The sequence below is a fragment of the Aulonocara sp. 'chitande type north' Nkhata Bay genome, linkage group LG7 (assembly GCF_057382095.1).
Source record: "Aulonocara sp. 'chitande type north' Nkhata Bay isolate Kocher_YH1m ecotype deep benthic linkage group LG7, A_spYH_male_GT1.1, whole genome shotgun sequence".
In the NCBI taxonomy this organism is placed as follows: Eukaryota; Metazoa; Chordata; class Actinopteri; order Cichliformes; family Cichlidae; genus Aulonocara; species Aulonocara sp. 'chitande type north' Nkhata Bay.
In genome coordinates this window covers 68,696,669-68,715,954 of record NC_141350.1, presented here as the reverse complement: position 1 = coordinate 68,715,954, position 19,286 = coordinate 68,696,669, and the positions used below count along the sequence as shown (strand labels likewise).

General features: G+C 42.2%; 1 protein-coding gene and 1 long non-coding RNA gene across 2 annotated transcripts; one reads left to right on the top strand and one right to left on the bottom strand.

Moving 5' to 3' along the window:
* Positions 1-7,101: 7,101 nt before the first annotated feature.
* On the top strand, positions 7,102-8,798 carry LOC147326835 (uncharacterized). Its single transcript, XR_015130632.1, has 3 exons — positions 7,102-7,730; positions 7,816-7,927; positions 8,005-8,798. It is a non-coding gene; the product is annotated as an uncharacterized LOC147326835 (long non-coding RNA).
* A 642-nt stretch (positions 8,799-9,440) lies between these two features.
* On the bottom strand, positions 9,441-12,119 carry LOC147326834 (uncharacterized). The gene has a single exon (XM_086302192.1). It carries the CDS (start codon positions 12,048-12,050, stop codon positions 10,665-10,667), a length of 1,386 nt encoding a protein of 461 aa, XP_086158318.1. The 5' UTR covers positions 12,051-12,119; the 3' UTR covers positions 9,441-10,664.
* Between the last annotated feature and the right edge of the window lie 7,167 nt (positions 12,120-19,286).

Below are 19,286 nucleotides of genomic sequence, written 5' to 3'. Positions count from 1 at the left end.
CTCTTGCCGCACCGTGTGGTCCTAATTTTGGTTGAAGTGAATTGATAACCTTTTGAAGGCGATTGTTTCACACCTTTATTTAGATGTCCCAGTCCTGTTGTCTCGGGATACATCACGCTGCCTTATCTGGGGTTAGCTGTTTTCTGGGGATGCGGGTTGAGTGGGTGAGCTCTTCAAGGAGGGGGAGTGTGCTCCCCCTGATGAGGTCTTCTAGGTAAGCTAGGTTAACCTTCTTGTGTGAGCTTTTCAAGTGCACTTTAAGGTTAGTGGGACTTTTAGTTTTATAAATGTCCCTCATGACCCCCTGATGACCCAGTATTTCATTTTTGCACACTGTAGTACACATTTTAGTTTTTGCTTGTAGCTCGCATACTCTACTTGCCACTCCTCTAAGTCCTGATGTTTCTTAGAGAGGGCAACAGTACCTTTAAAATTATATCACACGTGTGGGGGTGTGGCCTTGCCAATTGTTTTGCCCACCTTTTCAAAATGGCTGGCGTGCCCACAAGCACATTTCATGGAAAAAGAAAGGTAAGCTTGATATTTACATTTAAAATGTTTTGTTAAACTCAGATTTTTATTTTATTCTTTTTACAAGTACCCCGCCTCGGTGGCGAGAAACTGTTGGTGTGGTCAAGTGGGTGCTCTGGAAACAAACGCTCAGGACAGAACAGTTATCAGTCATGTACTTCCTACAAATTTTGCATATGTTTTATTCCATATTGATCCTCTGAGTGTAATGGTACATTTTAATTTGAATTTATCCAAACTAAACACAATATTTTCTTTATTTACTTTGCTCTTGTTCTTTTGCAGTACCACATCCTATCAAATGTCCCTGGTGATTATATTCTACATTTAATAACTTACTATTTCAAGTGAGAACCTAAATCACGTGGACCAATGTTTATTATTGCATATCTCTATTCTGAATGTGGCCAGTCATTCATAGGTATTGTTCAATTTTGGCGATTTTCCTCTATAAAATTTAATTGACTTTTTACAGTGGCCTGCTATGGTTAATAATAACATATTCCAGTCATGAGTGATATCAATAGTTATCTCCACTGTAGCATTTGGCATTCCCAATAATATAACATGATACCTTAATCAAAACACAGTTAATATAGCACAGTTTTCTTGATGCAAACATCAGTAACTCAAAATCAGCAACCACAGTGTTAAGTCTGCAGTTCATACTTATGTGAAGCTAGAGTCTCCTCCTCCAGTCTCTCTTATCCTCCTGCTCCTGAAAAAACAAAACAAAACAAAGCGAAGCATCCACCCTTCTCTTGTCAGCTGGGTGAATTGTTTATGAATTGTTTATTGGCATTTACTAATCCTAAAGTTGGTGCAGTCATTGTCTCAGTATCAAGTCAGTCAAAACTTTTAGTCGTCAGTCCATCACAGTCCAGTCACATGCATACATCCATACACATTCATACCAGATGTTGCTGATAATGGAGTCTCACGCGCAACCTATTCGAGCCTCCATCACCAGCAAGATGACGTCATCATTTTAAAGGAAAACAATTCCTTGTTGTTTTTTGGGCCGGATTGACTCGGTGCAATCCTTTTAGACTCAGAACTTCTCAGTGTTCCCTATAAGTGAATTTCTCCCAAGCCAATTGCAATCATGGAGAAGCACACTTTGCAACTGTTTTTGTAAGAATATTTTATAGCGCTTTAAATCTCAATCTTTCAGGCCTGGTTTAAAGAGCTGATTGTTAAATCATAAACTCACAAAATATCAACATATCACCACCGGTGGATCACACCTCTCAGATTTTCTTATCTCAGTGCACTGTAACAAAACGAAAACAGACATAACCAACAAAATACTACTAAAATAACACAAACTAGGGCCCGTTGCAGACATGTCCAAGCATAAAACTATCCCTCTCTCGCTTACGAGAAAGAACACAAGCCAAAGCTCACTGATAACATCAAACTATAATAAATAATAAACTTTATTTATAAAGCACACTTAAAAACCAAGGGTATGCCAAGGTGCTTAACAAGTAAAATAGAGTATAGGAGGAGGATAATAGAAATAGGACCAAAGCAAGTACTAAATATGCAAACAGATAACTGTCACTAATACATAGGAAAGCAACAGGTACAGAGCAAACAAGAATTTAAATGAGCATAAAAGTGCATGATATAAAATCATAAAAGAAATATTAACTAGAGGGAAAGGCAAGATTGAATAAGTGGGTTTTTAATCGTGATTTGAACAGTGCAATGGAATCAGATGCGCGGAGGTCGAGAGGAAGGGTATTCCACAGTACCGGGGCAGCCAGAGCAAACGCACGGTCACCCCGGGACTTCAGTCGAGATCTGGGTCGGGTCAGAAGTAGTTGAGTGGCAGATCTGAGTGTTCTAGCAGGAGTATGTGGTTTGAGAAGTTCACTAAGGTAACTTGGCGCTAATTTATTAATAGTTTTGAAAGTAAGGAGTAATACTTTAAATTGAATACGGTACTTTATGGGCAGCCAATGCAGGCTAGCTAGGACAGGGGTAATATGGCAAAATTTCCTGGTACCAGTCAAAAGGCGGGCTGCTGCATTTTGGACTGTTTGCAGTTTAAGAAGAAGAGAAGAGGGAAGACCATAGTACAAGGAGTTACAATAATCCAACCTGGAGGTCACAAAAGCGTGAATAAGCTTCTCCAGGTCCTCATGCGGAATATAATGCCTAGCCTTAGAGATAAGGCGCAGTTGGTGGAAGCTAGATCTCACTACAGCAGACACTTGCTTATCGAGTTTGAGCGAGCTATCCAGCAGTACACCCAAGTTACTGACATAGTCACAAGAAAAACTAGCAAAGGAACCCAGGGCAGCACAGAGTTGGGCACGAGGGATTTTACTGTTGAACACCACAATCTCAGTCTTCTTATCATTTAAAACGAGGGAATTACTCAGGAACCATTCTTTGACCTCCCGCATGCATTCTTGAAAGTAGTGCAGGGACACAGCAAGGTCGTCAGTAAGTTCAAAATAGATCTGTATGTCATCGGCATAACAATGGAAGGCGATATTGTATTTTTCAAAGATTGCGCCTAGAGGGAGCAAATACAATGAGAAGAGAATAGGGCCTAAAACTGATCCTTGAGGCACACCACAACAGACCGGAGCGGAGGAAGAGGAGAAGGTGCCTAAGTGAACTGATAAGGATCTATCAGCGAGGTATGATTTAAACCAGTCGAGGGCAGTGCCTCTAATACCCACAGTGTGCTCAAGTCTTAGTAATAAAATGTTATGGTCTACCATATCAAAGGCCGAAGAGAGGTCCAGTAAAACTAGGACCATAGAGCGTCCAGTATCAGTGATTACAAGAATATCATTAAGAAACTAGCGCTAAACAAAACCAAACAATCAACCAGAAATTCACAGGAACATTTTGCTTCCTGCCGGGACAATATTGTGTGGGAATGAGAAGCTCAGGTGCCGTAACACCTTTTGTTCCTCCTTGAATTAAAACTCAATCACAGAAAATGCCGTACTCCAACCTAACCTTACACTATTAATTCATCATTTTCACTCTGTGCCACTGTTCCTCATCAGGGCTGTGTGAAGCACAGCAAAGAACTCAGTCAAGGCCTTGAGCCATAAACAGACATCACGCACAGACATTGTTTTCATAACCAAACTTTTTTAGACCTTATTCCTAAAATCTACATAAATGCCTTCTAGGTGACATATAACACATTCTAAGTAATCAATGGCTCCTCATAAAAATTATGTATTGGGATGTTTGTGTGCAGCATTTTGCATATCAGCATAAGCAAAGCATTCTTCATTGCATCAGCGTGTATGTGTGTGTGCGTGTGTGTGTGTGTGGATCACTTCTCAGTGAATCAGCATTCCAATGTGTGTGTGTGTGTGTGTGTGTGTGTTTGGGCGTGCGTTTGTGTGACCTCCTGGGCCCTGTTTCAGGAAGCCGGTTTAGAAAACTCAGAGTGAAAAACGATACTCAGGGTTGAGTAACCCCGAACTGTCCAACTCGGAATATTCGGTTTCAGAAAGGCTGATAACAATTAGTTCAATCAACGCGGAGTTGCTTTAACCCCAAATTAAGCGCGCGCACGAGGATACATAAAGCCCTGATAAGCGGAGCACAGATTAAGCGAGTCACCATGGAGACGGAGGGAAAGAAGGCGCGGTCAATGTATTTTACAGCGCTTGAGGCCGAAATTCTGATGGCAGCATATGCTGATAACATGCAAATTCCGCGGAAAAAAGTAACACAAAAAAGTATCATAAACCAAACCTACGGACGTGTTTCGCTCTCGCGTTGCCAGCGTTCAACTGCACCGTGAAGCCAGCATCTGCTTTTCCTTAAATCAACTTCTATTTCATAGCCGGCAAAAGCCAGGACGTCACTGACACCATAAACAAAATAAACAAACCTCGACTTCAATGTACTGGACTAATGGCCGCGTCTTCAGAATAAATTCTAATGTATTATTGCTACAGAAGCCAGTATTAGACAAAATTAAATGTGGAAGGTAAAGTGGCTGCAACTGGCTCAACGTAGTATCTTATTAGTTTCTCGGTAGAAGCAGTTTATTTAACACACTGGAATTCAGCCTCAACTTATGTTGTTAGTATCTTGCGCCAAAAACCAGACACCGACAAATTTACTGTGAAAATACATGTGACTCAGCGAACAGAGTAATTTGGAAAGCCCAATATGCACATTTGGTATTTATAATACAACAGGCTGTGCTTACCTTTCTGTTTTAGGCCGGCCTTCTGTTCACCTCGCCTCACGATCTCACCAAAGGTCAAATCTGCACCTCCTCAGCACACCAAAGATCCGGGTCACACGGCACCAAGTTGTTGAATTCTCCCAATTCTTTGAATCTTTGGGCTGAAGGAGGGACAATACTCGGTGTATCAATGCTCAATCAACAATCATTTATTTCCATACAATTCAACAGTCAGAGCATTACAACGTCCGGACGGGAGAGATGCTACCAGAGGGTCAGGCACATGTCTCAAAATGGTGACGGGTTGCTCAGCTTTTTATAGTCTCTAGTGGCCCCCAGCTAGTCGTAAAAGCCAAAACATCACATTTTTTCTCTGTTACAGCGCCTAAGTTATGACCTCGGCAGTTGTTTCTCTGCTTTCTGTAAGGTGGGGGTGTGGAATGTGGTCTGTCTATCTCCCCTGTCTTTAGACACAGAGTCTCCTGCTTACAACCTTCTCTTCATGATTCAACAATTAAGCATGTCAAGAAAACAGTGTAACACATTCCCAGCAGATCAAGGATACAGAGTGATGCACATTTATCTAATGAACTAATATGTGAATATGTTCTGTTAACTCAAAAGTATAATGAGAACTAAACTACATACAGCTCACACACTCTATATTAAAGGGTATAATGTGATCTACAGCAGTATTCTAATTCACCTACTTTGATTACATATATAAGGTAACATATAATAACAGAATAATCTAATAGAACTGAGAGCATGTCCGCGATGTGTCACATGAGCAATATTAGGCCTGAGGATGTTATTCAAATAAATTATAGATTGTGCTGAAAAACGGTAACGTTCACACAGGAAATCATCAGGAAATGATAAAATCAATCAATCAATCAAAATTTATTTATATAGCACATTTTTAAGACCGAAGTACACCAAAGTGCTTTCCATTAAAATCGCAGTACAAATAAAATCACAATAAAATATAAATTACAAATATATAAAATATAAGATAATTACATAATCTAAATACAGAGCCAGATGTAAATTACCCTAATTCGCCTTAAATGCCAGATCAAACAAATACGTTTTTAAACGTGATTTAAAAGACTGAATGGAATCTGACGCGCGAATATGAAGAGGGAGAGTATTCCATAGCCTGGGTGCAGCAACGGCAAAGGCACGGCCTCCTCTGGTCTTCAGCCGAGACCTAGGTTGCACCAAGAGCAGTTGGCCCGATGATCTTAGTGCTCTCTGAGGGCTGTACAGACAGAGGAGATCAGCTAAGTAGTCAGGTGCCATATTGTTCAAAATTTTATAAGTAAACAATAGAATATTAAAATCAATTCGATATTTGATAGGAAGCCAGTGTAAATTTTTCAGAACAGGGGTGATAGAGTCAAACTTTCTAGTGCCGGTCAAGAGACGTGCTGCGGCATTCTGGACCAGCTGGAGACGCTGCAGAAGAGAAGATTGTAGACCCAAGTAGAGAGAGTTACAATAGTCCAGTCTTGACATAATGAAAGCATGGATGAGTTTCTCCATATCTTTGTGTGGTATGTAGGGTTTAGCCTTAGAGATTAGGCGTAGTTGATGAAAGCTAGTTTTTACCACATTAGAGACCTGTTTGTCAAGTTTGAAGGAACTATCCATGAAAACTCCAAGATTCCTGGCAGTATCAGTAAGGTAGTTAGCAACAGGCCCAAATGTGTCAGTCAATTGTCCCAGAGGCATATTTTGGTCAAAAACAATAATTTCTGTCTTCTTTCCATTTAAAGTAAGATGTAAATGTCCAAACACGCTCTAATCACTCTCTCCCGGCGGAGAGCTCTGCGGAGAATTTGGGCTTCAACATCTACTGGCTCTTCAAGGAAGGAGCACGCCATGTCTGACACTTCCTACAGTCAGGTTTCTGACAAAGAGGCGGAGAAGGTCAGGGTTAGTTGAAGTAAACCTGCTAGGGGGCAGGTTTACTTCATGGAGTGTGTCGTCATAGTAACTCACTCAGAATTAATCTAAACTCGCTTTGTGAAACCGAAAACCCAGAGTTTTCGTTAACTCAGGATATACTTACTCAGAGTTTGCACTAAACCGGCTTCCTGAAACAGGGCCCAGGTCGTCTGTTGTTTCACACCATGTTTCCAGGTCGCATGTATTCATGTCCAGGGCCCTATTTCAGGAAGCCGGTTTAGTGGAAAAACTGAGTAAGTATACCCTGAGTTAACGAAAACTCTGGGTTTTCGGTTTCACAAAGCGAGTTCAGATGAAGCCTCAGTGAGTCACTATGACGACACACGCCGTGAAGCTAACCTGCCCCCTAGCAGGTTTGCTTCAACTAACCCTGACGTTCTCCGCCCCTTTGTCGGAAACCTGACAGTAGGAAGTGTCAGACATGGCGTGCCCCGTCCTTGAAGAGCCAGTAGATCGTGAAGCCCAAATTCTCCGCAGAGCTCTCCGCCGGGAGAGAGTGATCAGAGCGCGTTTGGACATTTTATCATTTCCTGATGATTGTCTGTGCGAACGTTACCGTTTCACAGCACAATCTATAAGTTATTTGGATAACATCCTCAGGCCATATATTACGCATGTGACACATCGCGGACATGCTCTCAGTTCATTGCATATTATTTGTATTGCACTTCGTTTTTTGCAAACGGGAGCTTTCTGTATAATATTGGTGACGCTGAGCACGTTTCCAAGGCTACCGTCTGTCGGGCAGTCAGGAATGTTACAGTTGCACTGAAACGTCTCCTGTACTCGTCTGTGGTGTTCCCCGGTCATAGACCCACAAGATTTATCAAAGAGGGATGCCACAAAATTGCAGGTAGCAGGATGAACAAAACTTAATTCATGATGTGGTGATACTTGAACTACTACTTAAATTTTACATTTATTTCCAGGGTTCCCAGGCGTGATTGGCTGTATAGATGGCACTCACATTCCAATCATTGCTCCTTCAGTAAATGGAGGAGACTATGTGAACAGGAAGTCTTTCCACAGCATTAATGTACAGGTACATAGTTCCCTGTAGCATTTCAAACTAACAAATTATTTCATTATAGTAATGGATGCTAATTTGTGTTCTCTGCACTGTGAAGATCATATGTGATGCTGCCAACATTATCACAAATGTGGAAGCCAAGTGGCCAGGCTCTGTCCATGACTCACAAATATTCCGTGAATGTACACTGAGCACAAAATTTGGACATGGTGAGTTGAGAATACTTTAAAATATATAAAGACCAATTGCTTCAGGGACATTTGAACTGAAGTGTATCCTGTCTTAGGAGAGTTCACTGGCTACTTGCTTGGTGATAGGGGGTATCCATGTTTACCCTATTTGCTTACCCCTTACCCTGACCCACAGCAGCGATATAATCTGGCTAATTGCAGGACAAGAGCCAGAATTGAAATGACTATCGGAATGCTTAAGGCCCAGTTCCAGTGCCTGCAAAGACTCAGGGTCACCCCAGAAAGGGCATGTGACATTATTGTGGCATGTGTGATTCTTCACAACATTGCCACAATTAGAGGAGAACACTGTCCTTCTGAACCAAACATCAGCAGTGATCCAAACCATGAACATCCTGACCCTCCCACGGACATACAAGATGGAAGCGCAGTCAGAGACACCATATGTCACAATCATTTCTTTTGACCCATCACCTCAACATGTTGAAAGAAGAATAAACAGATTTTTTGTTCAACTGGCTTTATTGGTCACCTGTGTTTCCTGTACACAAAGTATTAAAAGATGTAAACCTCATAAAGTGTCTCTGTTGCTTCCTCCTCTGTAACAGCTGTCAATGTTTCTCCATTATTTTCCTGTAGTAAAGAAATAAACAACATTGCTGTTCTACTGTAAACTCATATAATCTGTGGAGTATTACTCACAACTGCATGTTGGTCTGGCTCAACAGGAGGCTGCACCAGATGCAGTACACCATCACCATCAACTGATAGAATATGAGGTTTATACAGGTCACTTATAACTTACAAGGGACCAAATGGCAATTAACAAACATACCAATCAGCTTACACGTCATTGTCATTATGCTCTCAAGGACAACCAAGACTGAGGGAAGGCAAAATCAGTAGGACAATAACTTCACTACAAAATAATCCATTATGGTAAAGAGTTTATCAAATGAATGTGTCGCACTGCAAAGGTGACTGTGAAGAAAGGATGTATGCACATCATGTATTATTTTGAATTTACCCCCTATGTAGGCACTTGTGTCTTGCGGGGTTATTGACTCAGAGGATGTCCCCGCAGAGATGCCTTCAGCCACAGGGCGCCCACTGTTTTGGCTGAGGGCCAACTGCTCAGCCTCTGTGAGTGGTAGTGGTGGAGGACCCCCACCTGTTTTTCGGGCCTCCGCTTTTTTTCTGTTGGCTATAACGGGGTCACATTTGAGCATACAGAGTAAGCAAATATGTACTTGTAATGTGCTCAGATAATTTCAATAAGTGCTTACAGAAAGAATATTAATGTAGCCTCTAACTGCAATTGATTTACATGGGACAAACAGACCAAGCACTATGGCTCATAATACAATTACACCTCACCTGTTTGGACTATATTTTTATATTTCATTTTTACTTGCTGCCAGGCACGTTTGGGGCCTGTTGGGTTGCACCTGCGCTCACATCACATCACAACAAAATGTATAAAATAACAAATAAAATAACATATGATAAAATAACGTGTTAAATGGGTGGAAATCCCTAGATCAATGTTTATATTAACACTCACGCATTGACGCTGTCGGCTATGTTTTGCCATGCATGCTCCCTTTCTTTTGCAGCTGAGGCTGTGTTACTTTTTTTCCGCAAAATTTGCATGTTATCGGCATATGCTGCCATCAGAATTTCGGCCTCAAGCGCTGTAAAATACATTGACCGCGCCTTCTTTCCCTCCGTCTCCATGGTGACTCGCTTACTCTGTGCTCCGCTTATCAGGGCTTTATGTATGCTCGTCCGCGCGCTTCACTTGGGGTTAAAGCAACTCCGCGTTGATTGAACTACTTGTTATCAGCCTTTCTGAAACCGAATATTCCGAGTTGGACAGTTCGGGGTTACTCAACCCTGAGTATCGTTTTTCACTCTAAGTTTTCTAAACCGGCTTCCTGAAACAGGGCCCAGGTCGTCTGTTGTTTCACACCATGTTTCCAGGTCGCATGTATTCATGTCCAGGTTTGTTCATGTCAGGGTTCTTCATGTTGTGTTTTAGTTCACCCAGTTTAGGTTAAAGTTTAGTTTTGCATCAGTTTGCCTTGCCCCTTTCTTTGTACCCTTCTATCAGCCTTATTGAACTGCTGGAGTGATGATGTCCTATGACATCATCACTCCATAAGCCAATGAGATTATCACATGACAGTTTTGAATGGGGATATTTCTTTTGAACTGTTTTCAATTTAACGTAATATTTAAGTGTTTCTTAGTTTTAGACTAGCTGGTTAGTCTATTTCAACGTTTTAAACCATGTCCCAGGGTTTTTACTTCACCATTGATGGGGTTTTAACAAGCAAATAAAAGACAGAGCTTAACTCTGTAAAGATTAGATGAAAAATACTCAAAGGATAAATTCAATTGGTTTATTATTTTCTTACATAAGTTGAAAAAAGTAAAACAAGTAACTACAGAAACAACAAAAGAAAAGTTAAACAAGCAAATAAGTAAATGAAGGGGGGAAAGGAGGAGGGGAGGAAACCCCAACAACCCCCTCTGAGCAAGCACGAGGCGACAGTGGGGAGGAAAAACTGCCTTTTAACGGGCAGAAACCTCCAGCAGAACCAGGCTCAGGAGGGGACAGTCAACTGCTGGGACTGGTTGGGGGGGGAGGGTGAAAAACGAAAAAAGATGAAGAAGGTGGAGAATATGTGTTAGGGGGGACAGGAGAGGTGAAAAGTAAGATGGATCACAGGTGGAGGAGGACGAGGCTAAATCATCTGAATAAGCGGCAGAACCAGCCTTTTTTCTTCTTTTTCAGGTATTTTTCCATGAGCTCCTTCTCCAGGATAAGGGTTCTCAGCTGATCGTTTGTTTCTGCATTCTGCTGCTCGAGTTGCTGGCATCTTTGCTTCATTTCTTTTAAGGTTGCTTGTTTTTTTCTAAGCTTTTCTTGCTTTTTGTTGTGCATCTCTTCTAACAGCTCATTTTTTCTCTGGATTTCTTGACTCGTACGCTGCAGGTCTTCATGCATTTTCTCTTGTTGTTGCTTTTGTGCCTGCATTTCAATTATTTGGCTCTTCAAGTCACTGGACTCCAACAACATCTCCTTAATGACCTTTGAGTGTTTCCTCTTCATTCTATCAATCCTACACTGCATCTCTGAACATCGTTTTTCCAGTATTTCCTTTTCTCTTTCCAGTTCAGGTGTTTCACAAAGTTCTAGCAATGCTAGATTCCTTCTCTCAAAGTCCTGGATAATACGTTGTTCTTCTTCCTGTTGCTTTCTTTCTTCAAGAAGCTCTTTATTTTTGCGCTTTATTTGACCAAACCTGACTATCAGATTGTTGTACAATTTCCGTGTGGCTTTGAGTTTGTCCTTCATTTGTATTTCCTTTTCTCTTTTCAGTTGAAGTGTTTCCTCATATTCTTTATTATAAAATTCTTGCAATTCTAGATGCCTTCTCTCAAAGTCCTGGATAATACGTTTTTCTTCTTCCTGTTGCTTTTTCTCTTCAAGAAGCTCTTTATTTTTGCGCTTTGTTTCACCACACTTGACTTTCAGATTGTTGTACAATTTCTGCATGGCTTTGAGTTCGTCCTGCATTTGTATTTCCTGTTCAGTCTTCTGTTGGTGGATTTTTTCAATTGTTTTCTCCGCTTCATTGAGCTTTCCTCGAAGCACCTGATTCTGTTTCTCAATGTTTTGGAGATCCCACTGTATCTCCTCAATATTAGCTTTCTTTCGTTGAAGCTGGGCAGATGTTTCTTTTAATTCAGCACTCTGTGTTCCTGATGAAAGAAAACGAGAAAAAATCTTCTCTCGTCCTTCATCAAACTTCACTCCCGAGCCCTCGTTGATCATTTTTATATCAGGCTGGCGTTGCTGTTTTTCTTCCAGGTCTTTATTTCGTGCTTCCAGTTGTCTGCACTTTTCCTCTAGTTGAAGCTTCTCTTCTTCAATTTGTTTAATTTTGTAATGTAGGTCAGATTTTTCCTTCTGACTTTCCTGTAATGCTCTTTGGACTGATAAGACACCATCCGTGGTAATTTCTCCTGGAGAGATTGGCCGCACAATTTCTCCTGGAGAGATTGGCCGGCCAGAACACAAAGGACAGGGAGCATAATCTTTTTGTCTTTGTTGGCCTTTTCGTGGAGGCATGTTGGAGCCCGTGCACAGTGACTCTGAAAAGGCTTAGAAATATTTCCAAATGTATCTCTGGTCGAATGTTTGAAGGCTGTGAACAAACTGATTAATTGCTGCTTCTGACCCCTATTTATAGACTTCAGATCAAAGGCAACAAAGTCCTTGTGACATCATCACTCCGTAAGCCAATCAGATTGTCACATGACATTTTAGAATGGGGATGTTTTGTTTTAAATTGTTTTCAAATGTAACTTTAGTGTTTCTTAGTTTAAGACCAGTTGGGCTAACACCCCCCCCCCCCCATTTAGTTGATTCACATATTAATTGCCACAAACATGTCAATAATAAATTTTATGATAAATGTTTTTTCATTATCCTACTTTTATAAAAGGAAACATTATTTAAAGCAGCGGTCCCCAACCTTTTCTGCGCCACGGACCGGTTTATGCCCGACAATATTTTCACAGACCGGCCTTTAACCTGCAACCAAATCTGCAGCTCCATACAGCAATGTTACGACTTGGATTATATCTTATAACTCATAACTCTTATGTTAGCTCCCTCAGTAGCATACTGTCTGAAATATTCGACGGCTGCAATAATTCTTCAAGTGTTATTTTTTTCTTTGTATTCTAATTTCACCGAAGTTTACTAAACTCAACAAACTTAATATTACGTACCGGGACATTTATTCTCTCCTCATTTTCTTTCGCCGAAAATTGTTTTCTGACAAACCATCCTACTTTGGCAAAACGTCCTACCGTAAGTAGTTTATGCACATTTCTGCTGTCACAGAGTAATTCCAGCACCAATTTAAGTAGGTATGACGGTTTGCCACCTAACTTTGCCCATCAGAGTATACTTGTAGCTGTTATTAACAAAAGTAGGACGATTTGCCACTAAATTTTAGCCGTTTAAGTATGCTTGTAGGTGACATTCACAAAGGTAGGACGGTTTGGCACTTAATTTCGTGTTGTGCGCATGCGCAGAAACAACGGGTAGGATGGTTTGCCAGGTAGGATGGATTCCCAGAACACCGTCTTTCGTGCTTGGCTCTCCTACCTTTCCTAAGGTGATGCTCATAGTGCAGAAGCCGATGCTGCATTCACTTACACTCGGATATCTGAGCTTCACTGTGAAAACCGGAAGGTCGCCGGTTTGATCCCTGGGCTCTCTGTCCTGGTCGTTGTGTCCTTGGGCAAGACACTTTACCCTGGTGTTGGCCACAGGGGCCGATGGTGCGATATGGCAGCCTGGCTTCTGTCAGTCTGCCCCAGGGCAGCTGTGGCTACAACTCTAGCTGCCTCCACCAGTGTGTGAATGTGAGAGTGAATGAACAGTGGCATTGTAAAGTGCTTTGGGTGCCTTGAAAAGCGCTATATAAATCCAATCCATTATTATCATCATTAACATGATCGTACATTTGATATTTGATTGAATTTTATTGTTTTAGCTTCGGGGTGGCACCTGGGGTGGCCAGTCTGGTTGGGGGGATGGCCTGTGCCCCCCCAGGCCACCCCGCTGGACACGCCACTGTATAGGAGTACGAGGAAGTGAAACCGCTGCTCACATGATCTCTCAGATCAGTCAGCTCTTTCCTGATGGGTCTATTGTCTCACTCACTAGTTAAGTCTTACTGAGTGTTACCAGCCACGATCGAAGCCTGCATGTGGCTGGGCTCTCTCCTCCTGCTCTGGGGCATTTCTTCTGTTTGTTAAAGGTTTGTGGTGGTTGTTCTCACCAATCCTGCACATATTAAACAGAGTACATAACATGCTAACCCAATAAAAAGAGGTTATGAAAAAGGAAGTGGAATCTCTCGTTAGACGCTGTAGCTCATGGAGTTCTCCATGTCACTGCACATAAAAGCTGATCAAAGTCTAGGATGCTACAGACCTGAGCAACGGGAACGCTGTAACGCTTCCTGGCGCATCTCCTTTACCGCTCATCGACGACTGCATTGATGACATTGGACCTGCCGCATGTATCAGTAAATTTGACGTGTTGAAAGGATGATTAAAGTTCCTTTAACCACGAGAGCGTCAGAAATTTCTGCTCTTGTGACTCCAGGTTTCTCCAGCGCACCATCATGCCTGCTTCAGCTACATCTCAGAGGCTTGTAAACAAAGAATCAGCTAATGTGCAGAATATATCCTGATGACATCACTGAGGATCTCTCGCCGCCTCCTCTCTGCTGATGACCAGCAGCCACTGAGGTTGAGACTTCGGGTAAGTGAGGATGCAGTTCATAGGGCTTCATTTCCAGCTGCTCTGAAAGTCCTGCTGGGGGAGAGCTAACAGGGCCACAGTCTACAGGAGCCTGGCTGCCTACAGTGCTCTGCGTGGTGTGGGGTCGAGCTGCAATTCACCGACTCCGGTCTGAGGAGTAACTAAACACACAGAGCAGGGAAGCAGCTAGACCGTGCTGGTGTTTCAGCTATAATGCTGTGGCCATTTTTGCTTACTTCTTATGAATCATAATTTAGAACAGTAAGAACTTTTAGATTTGCTATTTAAATCTGTAATCTTGCTTTTGGAAAAGCCTCCCATTAATTGATGGATTAACGGATGGGGTGCGATGGAAACGACCGAGGGTTTAAGATTGAACACTTGGGAACAAATTAATTTAACTTTCATGTCCAAGTTGCAAAAATGATTGGGTTGACTTTAGGTTTAAATTTTAGCACGAAACAAACCTTTTTTTTATTTATTTATTTTTTTAAGAATCAAGCTGGAAGTGCGTTCTGGGACGAACCACCTGTTTCCACCCACGGCCTTTATTGGACTCTTTTTTTTGTTTTGGGCTTATAAGGCCGTGACAGATAAGCTAGTACATCTAAAAAGCTCAGTGTGTGAAGAAAACTGAAGGCGATTCATCAGAACGTTTGGTCCACTGCTGTATTCTGTGCTAAGCCCAGGCTTTCTGCCTTCCTCCACCTAATCGTCCTCAGCATTCCCCACCTGCCATGTGGTGGGGGCAGAGCCGAGCAGGGGTGGGGGGCTGTCGGAGCTCTTCACATTTACGTCTGTTGAATAAAAGGTGAAGTGTGAGCAGACTTGAAAAGAGAATCATTCGTCTTTTCTGCTCTGAGACTTCCTCATTAAATCTGAAATGTGTGTGTTGTTGCTGTTCTGGCTTTTTCAGTGTGTTTTGTTTGAATGAGGAAGTCGTCGCTAAAATGAATCCTGCACAGTGTTCAATAAACAGCTGAAGATGCTTCTTTATTCAGTCCTCTATTTTTTCAACTTGAGCTGTGAGAGATGTGATTTTGTTCTCAGGACATTTAAGAGGTAATTCAGTGAATGCTCAGAGGCCGGCACAATACAGCAATCGAATTTACTGGGTTACAGTTTCAGACACTCTAGTTTTATTCTTCTAATCAAAATATTGGCTTTCATTATTGAATTTTTCTTGTGAGTGTGCAGTCAGTTGAGGGGAGGTATTGCACTTCTTGTTGGCCTCGCAAACACACACTGGCTGCAGTTCAGCAGGAGGCACTGTGAGCTGCTTCTCAGTGAATAATGTGAATGACATAAACAACGTTCATGCTGCTTGGTGGGGTTTAGGGCAGGATGTCCTCCCCGACTATCCAGAAACCAGGAGCGCCCAATTTGGAACAGGACATCTAGAACCCAGTTCTAAATTTACCCCCCAACACTTTAACAGGTGTAACTCTGATGTGTCGATTGTGCTGCTTAATGATTAATTTGTGCTGGAGAATAAAGTAAATACTCTTCACAGTTTAAAAGACAACGCCACTCTGGGAATTTCACCCAGAGAATACTGGAAGTAACACTAATCACCAAGAAGGCAGTTAGGTTTGTTATACTCAGTACAGAGACGAGGTTCAATGGTAAAACAAGTTGACAATTTATTAATAATTATTTAAAACACCGTATAAAAGCACAATCATAAATATCCATGTACAGATATGCTTAAAAAGGTATTCAGAGCTGAGGCTTACCAGTGGAGGGGCAGGGATGCCACGCACAAACTCAAAAAGAAAACACACCAAGACACAAGTGCAACACAAAATCACACACTCACACTAATAAACTAAACAAGGCAGGTGTGTGCACTCAAAGGATCCCACCACCCTCGTCTCCTCCACGTCGGCACTCCGCATCTGAAAAAAAGAATAAAGAAAATTTTAATATATTACAACAAAACTAATGTAGCGCTGGAGAATAACCCAACTGCATGACCACACTGGTGATCTGCAGCAAGAAAAAGGGCCTCCCACCAGTGGCGTAACAAAAATCCAAACTAAAAAACAACATACAATACAATCGAGTTCAAACTTTAAAATCTGGAGCAAACGGAATCGCCGCGTTGCTCCAACTTGCCGTCTGCCCGACTATAAGTTAATCATCCGGTCAATTAATATGTACGCCAGCTGACTCCCATAACCGGCATGCATATGGCCGCTGTCCACGCCGACGTCCACTTTGAAAAGCTGGCAGCAGCAGGAAAAGAAACCTCGCAACGGGAACAGACGGTCAAAGCAAAGCAGCAGCACTTCAGTTAGCGTGGCGTTGCCTAAAACTAAGGCCCACACTTCCTGCAAAGCATAATAATTACTATAAAAGAACAACAAAAGGCAGAGATCGTAACAAAATTGAATTACGTACTGAGTAAAGCGCGTCATGAAACATGAGCAGAGTGGCTCATAGGAGGCTTCCACAGCTATGACCTAAAAACAATATCTGTTTACCACCAAGTAAGGTAATGTACGCACTACAATGAGTACACACCTACCAGCCGCGACGGAGGCTTCAGAATGATCTCTGCAACGCCAAAGGGAAGTCAGGTGACCAAAAAGGAGATCACAGGTAAGCGATCCAGGAATGCTCAAATGGCCACTATTTATACTAATGCGCCAGGCTGAAAGTGGGTTGAACCGAGAAATAACATTCATCCTGCCACAAACACGTGGAGGAGAGAGTCACTTTGTTTGGGGAACCTGGAACTTGATTATTGATTATCGATGCCTGCCAACCAATCAATTCTCCACCATCACCATTCCTGGAAGATCGCTCAGTCCTCTGTGGACGAGTAGGAGGGTTTAATGTTTCTCAGTGTATGAAATCTTTAGCATCAGTGATACATCTACATTCCTGATGCAGCTTTATTCCTCGAGTATTTTTTTTTCCTGTATCTGATCCTAAACACGGACACCCACGCTGTACTTGCAGACCTCATCAACTTTGTAGGTAGACTAAGCTTGTTTGAGTTCATTTTCTAATATTTAAATACTTAAATCCTTTAACAGAGTCTACAGCTGAGAGAATACAAACTAAAACTGTTGGCTGCAGAGGTTTTAGAATAATCTGGAAGTGCCACGTTTTCACTCTTCCAGCACGTATGAGTCTCTGCTGGGTTTATTAGAGCAGCTTGTTACGCCGTACCTCACCAAGGCTACGTTCACACTGCAGGCGAAAGGGCATCAAATCCGATCTGGGTCACTTTCATATGTGGTGCTGAATCCCATACATATCCGATGTTTTAGAAAGCGACTGCTGTTTGATGGCCATGTCGCATTAAATCCGTCTTTTACGTCACCGACACAAGACAGACGCCAATTATCAGCTCCGGAGAAGACATCGCGAACGCTTCCTGTCCAACCAGTGTAGATGTCAGTGAAGACAGCGTTGGAGAAACGTGAACATTTTCTTTGTTCTGTATAATCTGCAGATTCTGACAGAAATCTGCAGCTATCCTTTGAAGCAGCGCTCCTCTAAAACAGCAATAAGGATCATTATTAGGTTATTTACATTATTATGTCAATAACAAAATAACTTAAAGCAAAAATTGGGAAACGTAAAGTCCGAAGTCTTTATATTAAGGTCATCAGTCAAACAATACTGTACTCTGGGTCTAAACAGAGCGCGTTGTGTGTGACGTCTTCTTTTGCGCATGTGGCGCTTTGAGCGTTCACACTAGAGCGCGTTTGCTGTCGCATTTTATTTGTAGTGTGAACGAGCAGACAAAAACATCGGATTTGATCAAAAAAATCAGAGGTCAAATGTAAGCAAAGCAACGCTAAGTGACGTAGAAATCACAGCACATATGGGTCGGCAACACATCGCTGGACTGTATGAGACGGTACTAAAAGTATGACCAATTATATGACTCAAGGAGGAAAAGGCCAGCTACTTCCAGTTTATGTAAGATGAAACCATTCATGTGGTGCTGCCTGTCATCTCGTTACTAAATATACAGATGACATCTTTGACCATTAACTTTGTCTCATCAGCTCTTACATGAAGTATCTTTGAGTGAATTCTGCTAAACGAATATTCTGTTTTCTCACTTGGAACCAAACGTGGCAGCAACAATCAGGTGCACATGAAAGGACTCGTCTATGATGAGCTAGGCTGAGGAATCGGTGTGCCAGAGATAAGACGGCTGTTACAGATGAATGGAGGGCATATGAGTCACTTCAGACTGTAATAAATCACATCGCGTGTTAGCAGTGGAGCTGAAACCAGAATCTGAAAAATGTGCTCCTGTCCACGGCCACCTGATGCTTCTTGTGCCTTTAATGAGTTTGGAAGGAAGGCTGACAGCGAGCTCAGAGCTCACTCACAGGATTGGCTTAAAATGCTGAGAAAACTGCAGAAAGAAAGAATGGATTATAAAATCATTATTTAATATCTGAAGCTGAAAGGCGAGCCCATCGAACCCGGAGTCTCAGGAAGACTTTGCTGCTCCCATCTCTGTCGTCTCCCCTTCAGCTTCTTCAGTTCTGAACTGAAGAAGCTTCTCGGATGAGAGGTGAAACGTCTTCAAGCAACTTAGACTTCTTCCTTAGAGTCGACACTCACGTACAACAGCTTTGCCACCTCTCAGCACTCCTCTCTTACCTCGTCCTTTGTGGAGGAATGAGGAAGAGCAGGAAAGTATTCAAAGTCTCCTCGTCCTCTTTCCTCAGAGGAAACAGCAAACACCTCCTGGCAGTTTCACTCAGCACTGCAGCTGAACTTTCCCAGTCACCTGCCGACTCTTCCCTACCACTCAGCTCCTTCCTGAACTCTGTGCAGCATTAATCCTTCTTCTGCTTCCTCTTCTGGATTTCCAAATGCATCCTTTAGACCAGGGTTCTCAAACTCCAGTCCTCGAGGGCGGCTGTCCTGCAACACACCTCAATAAAATGAGTAGATCATTAGCAAGACTATCGAACTTGACTGCATGCCGAGGTGGCAACCTGTAACCCTACTCAAGTAAATAAAAGTGAAGTATGTGTTTGG

Coding starts and splice junctions, on each gene's coding strand:
- LOC147326834 (XM_086302192.1), bottom strand. CDS start 12,050: ATGCCTCCACGAAAAGGCCAACAAAGACAAAAAGATTATGCTCCCTGT.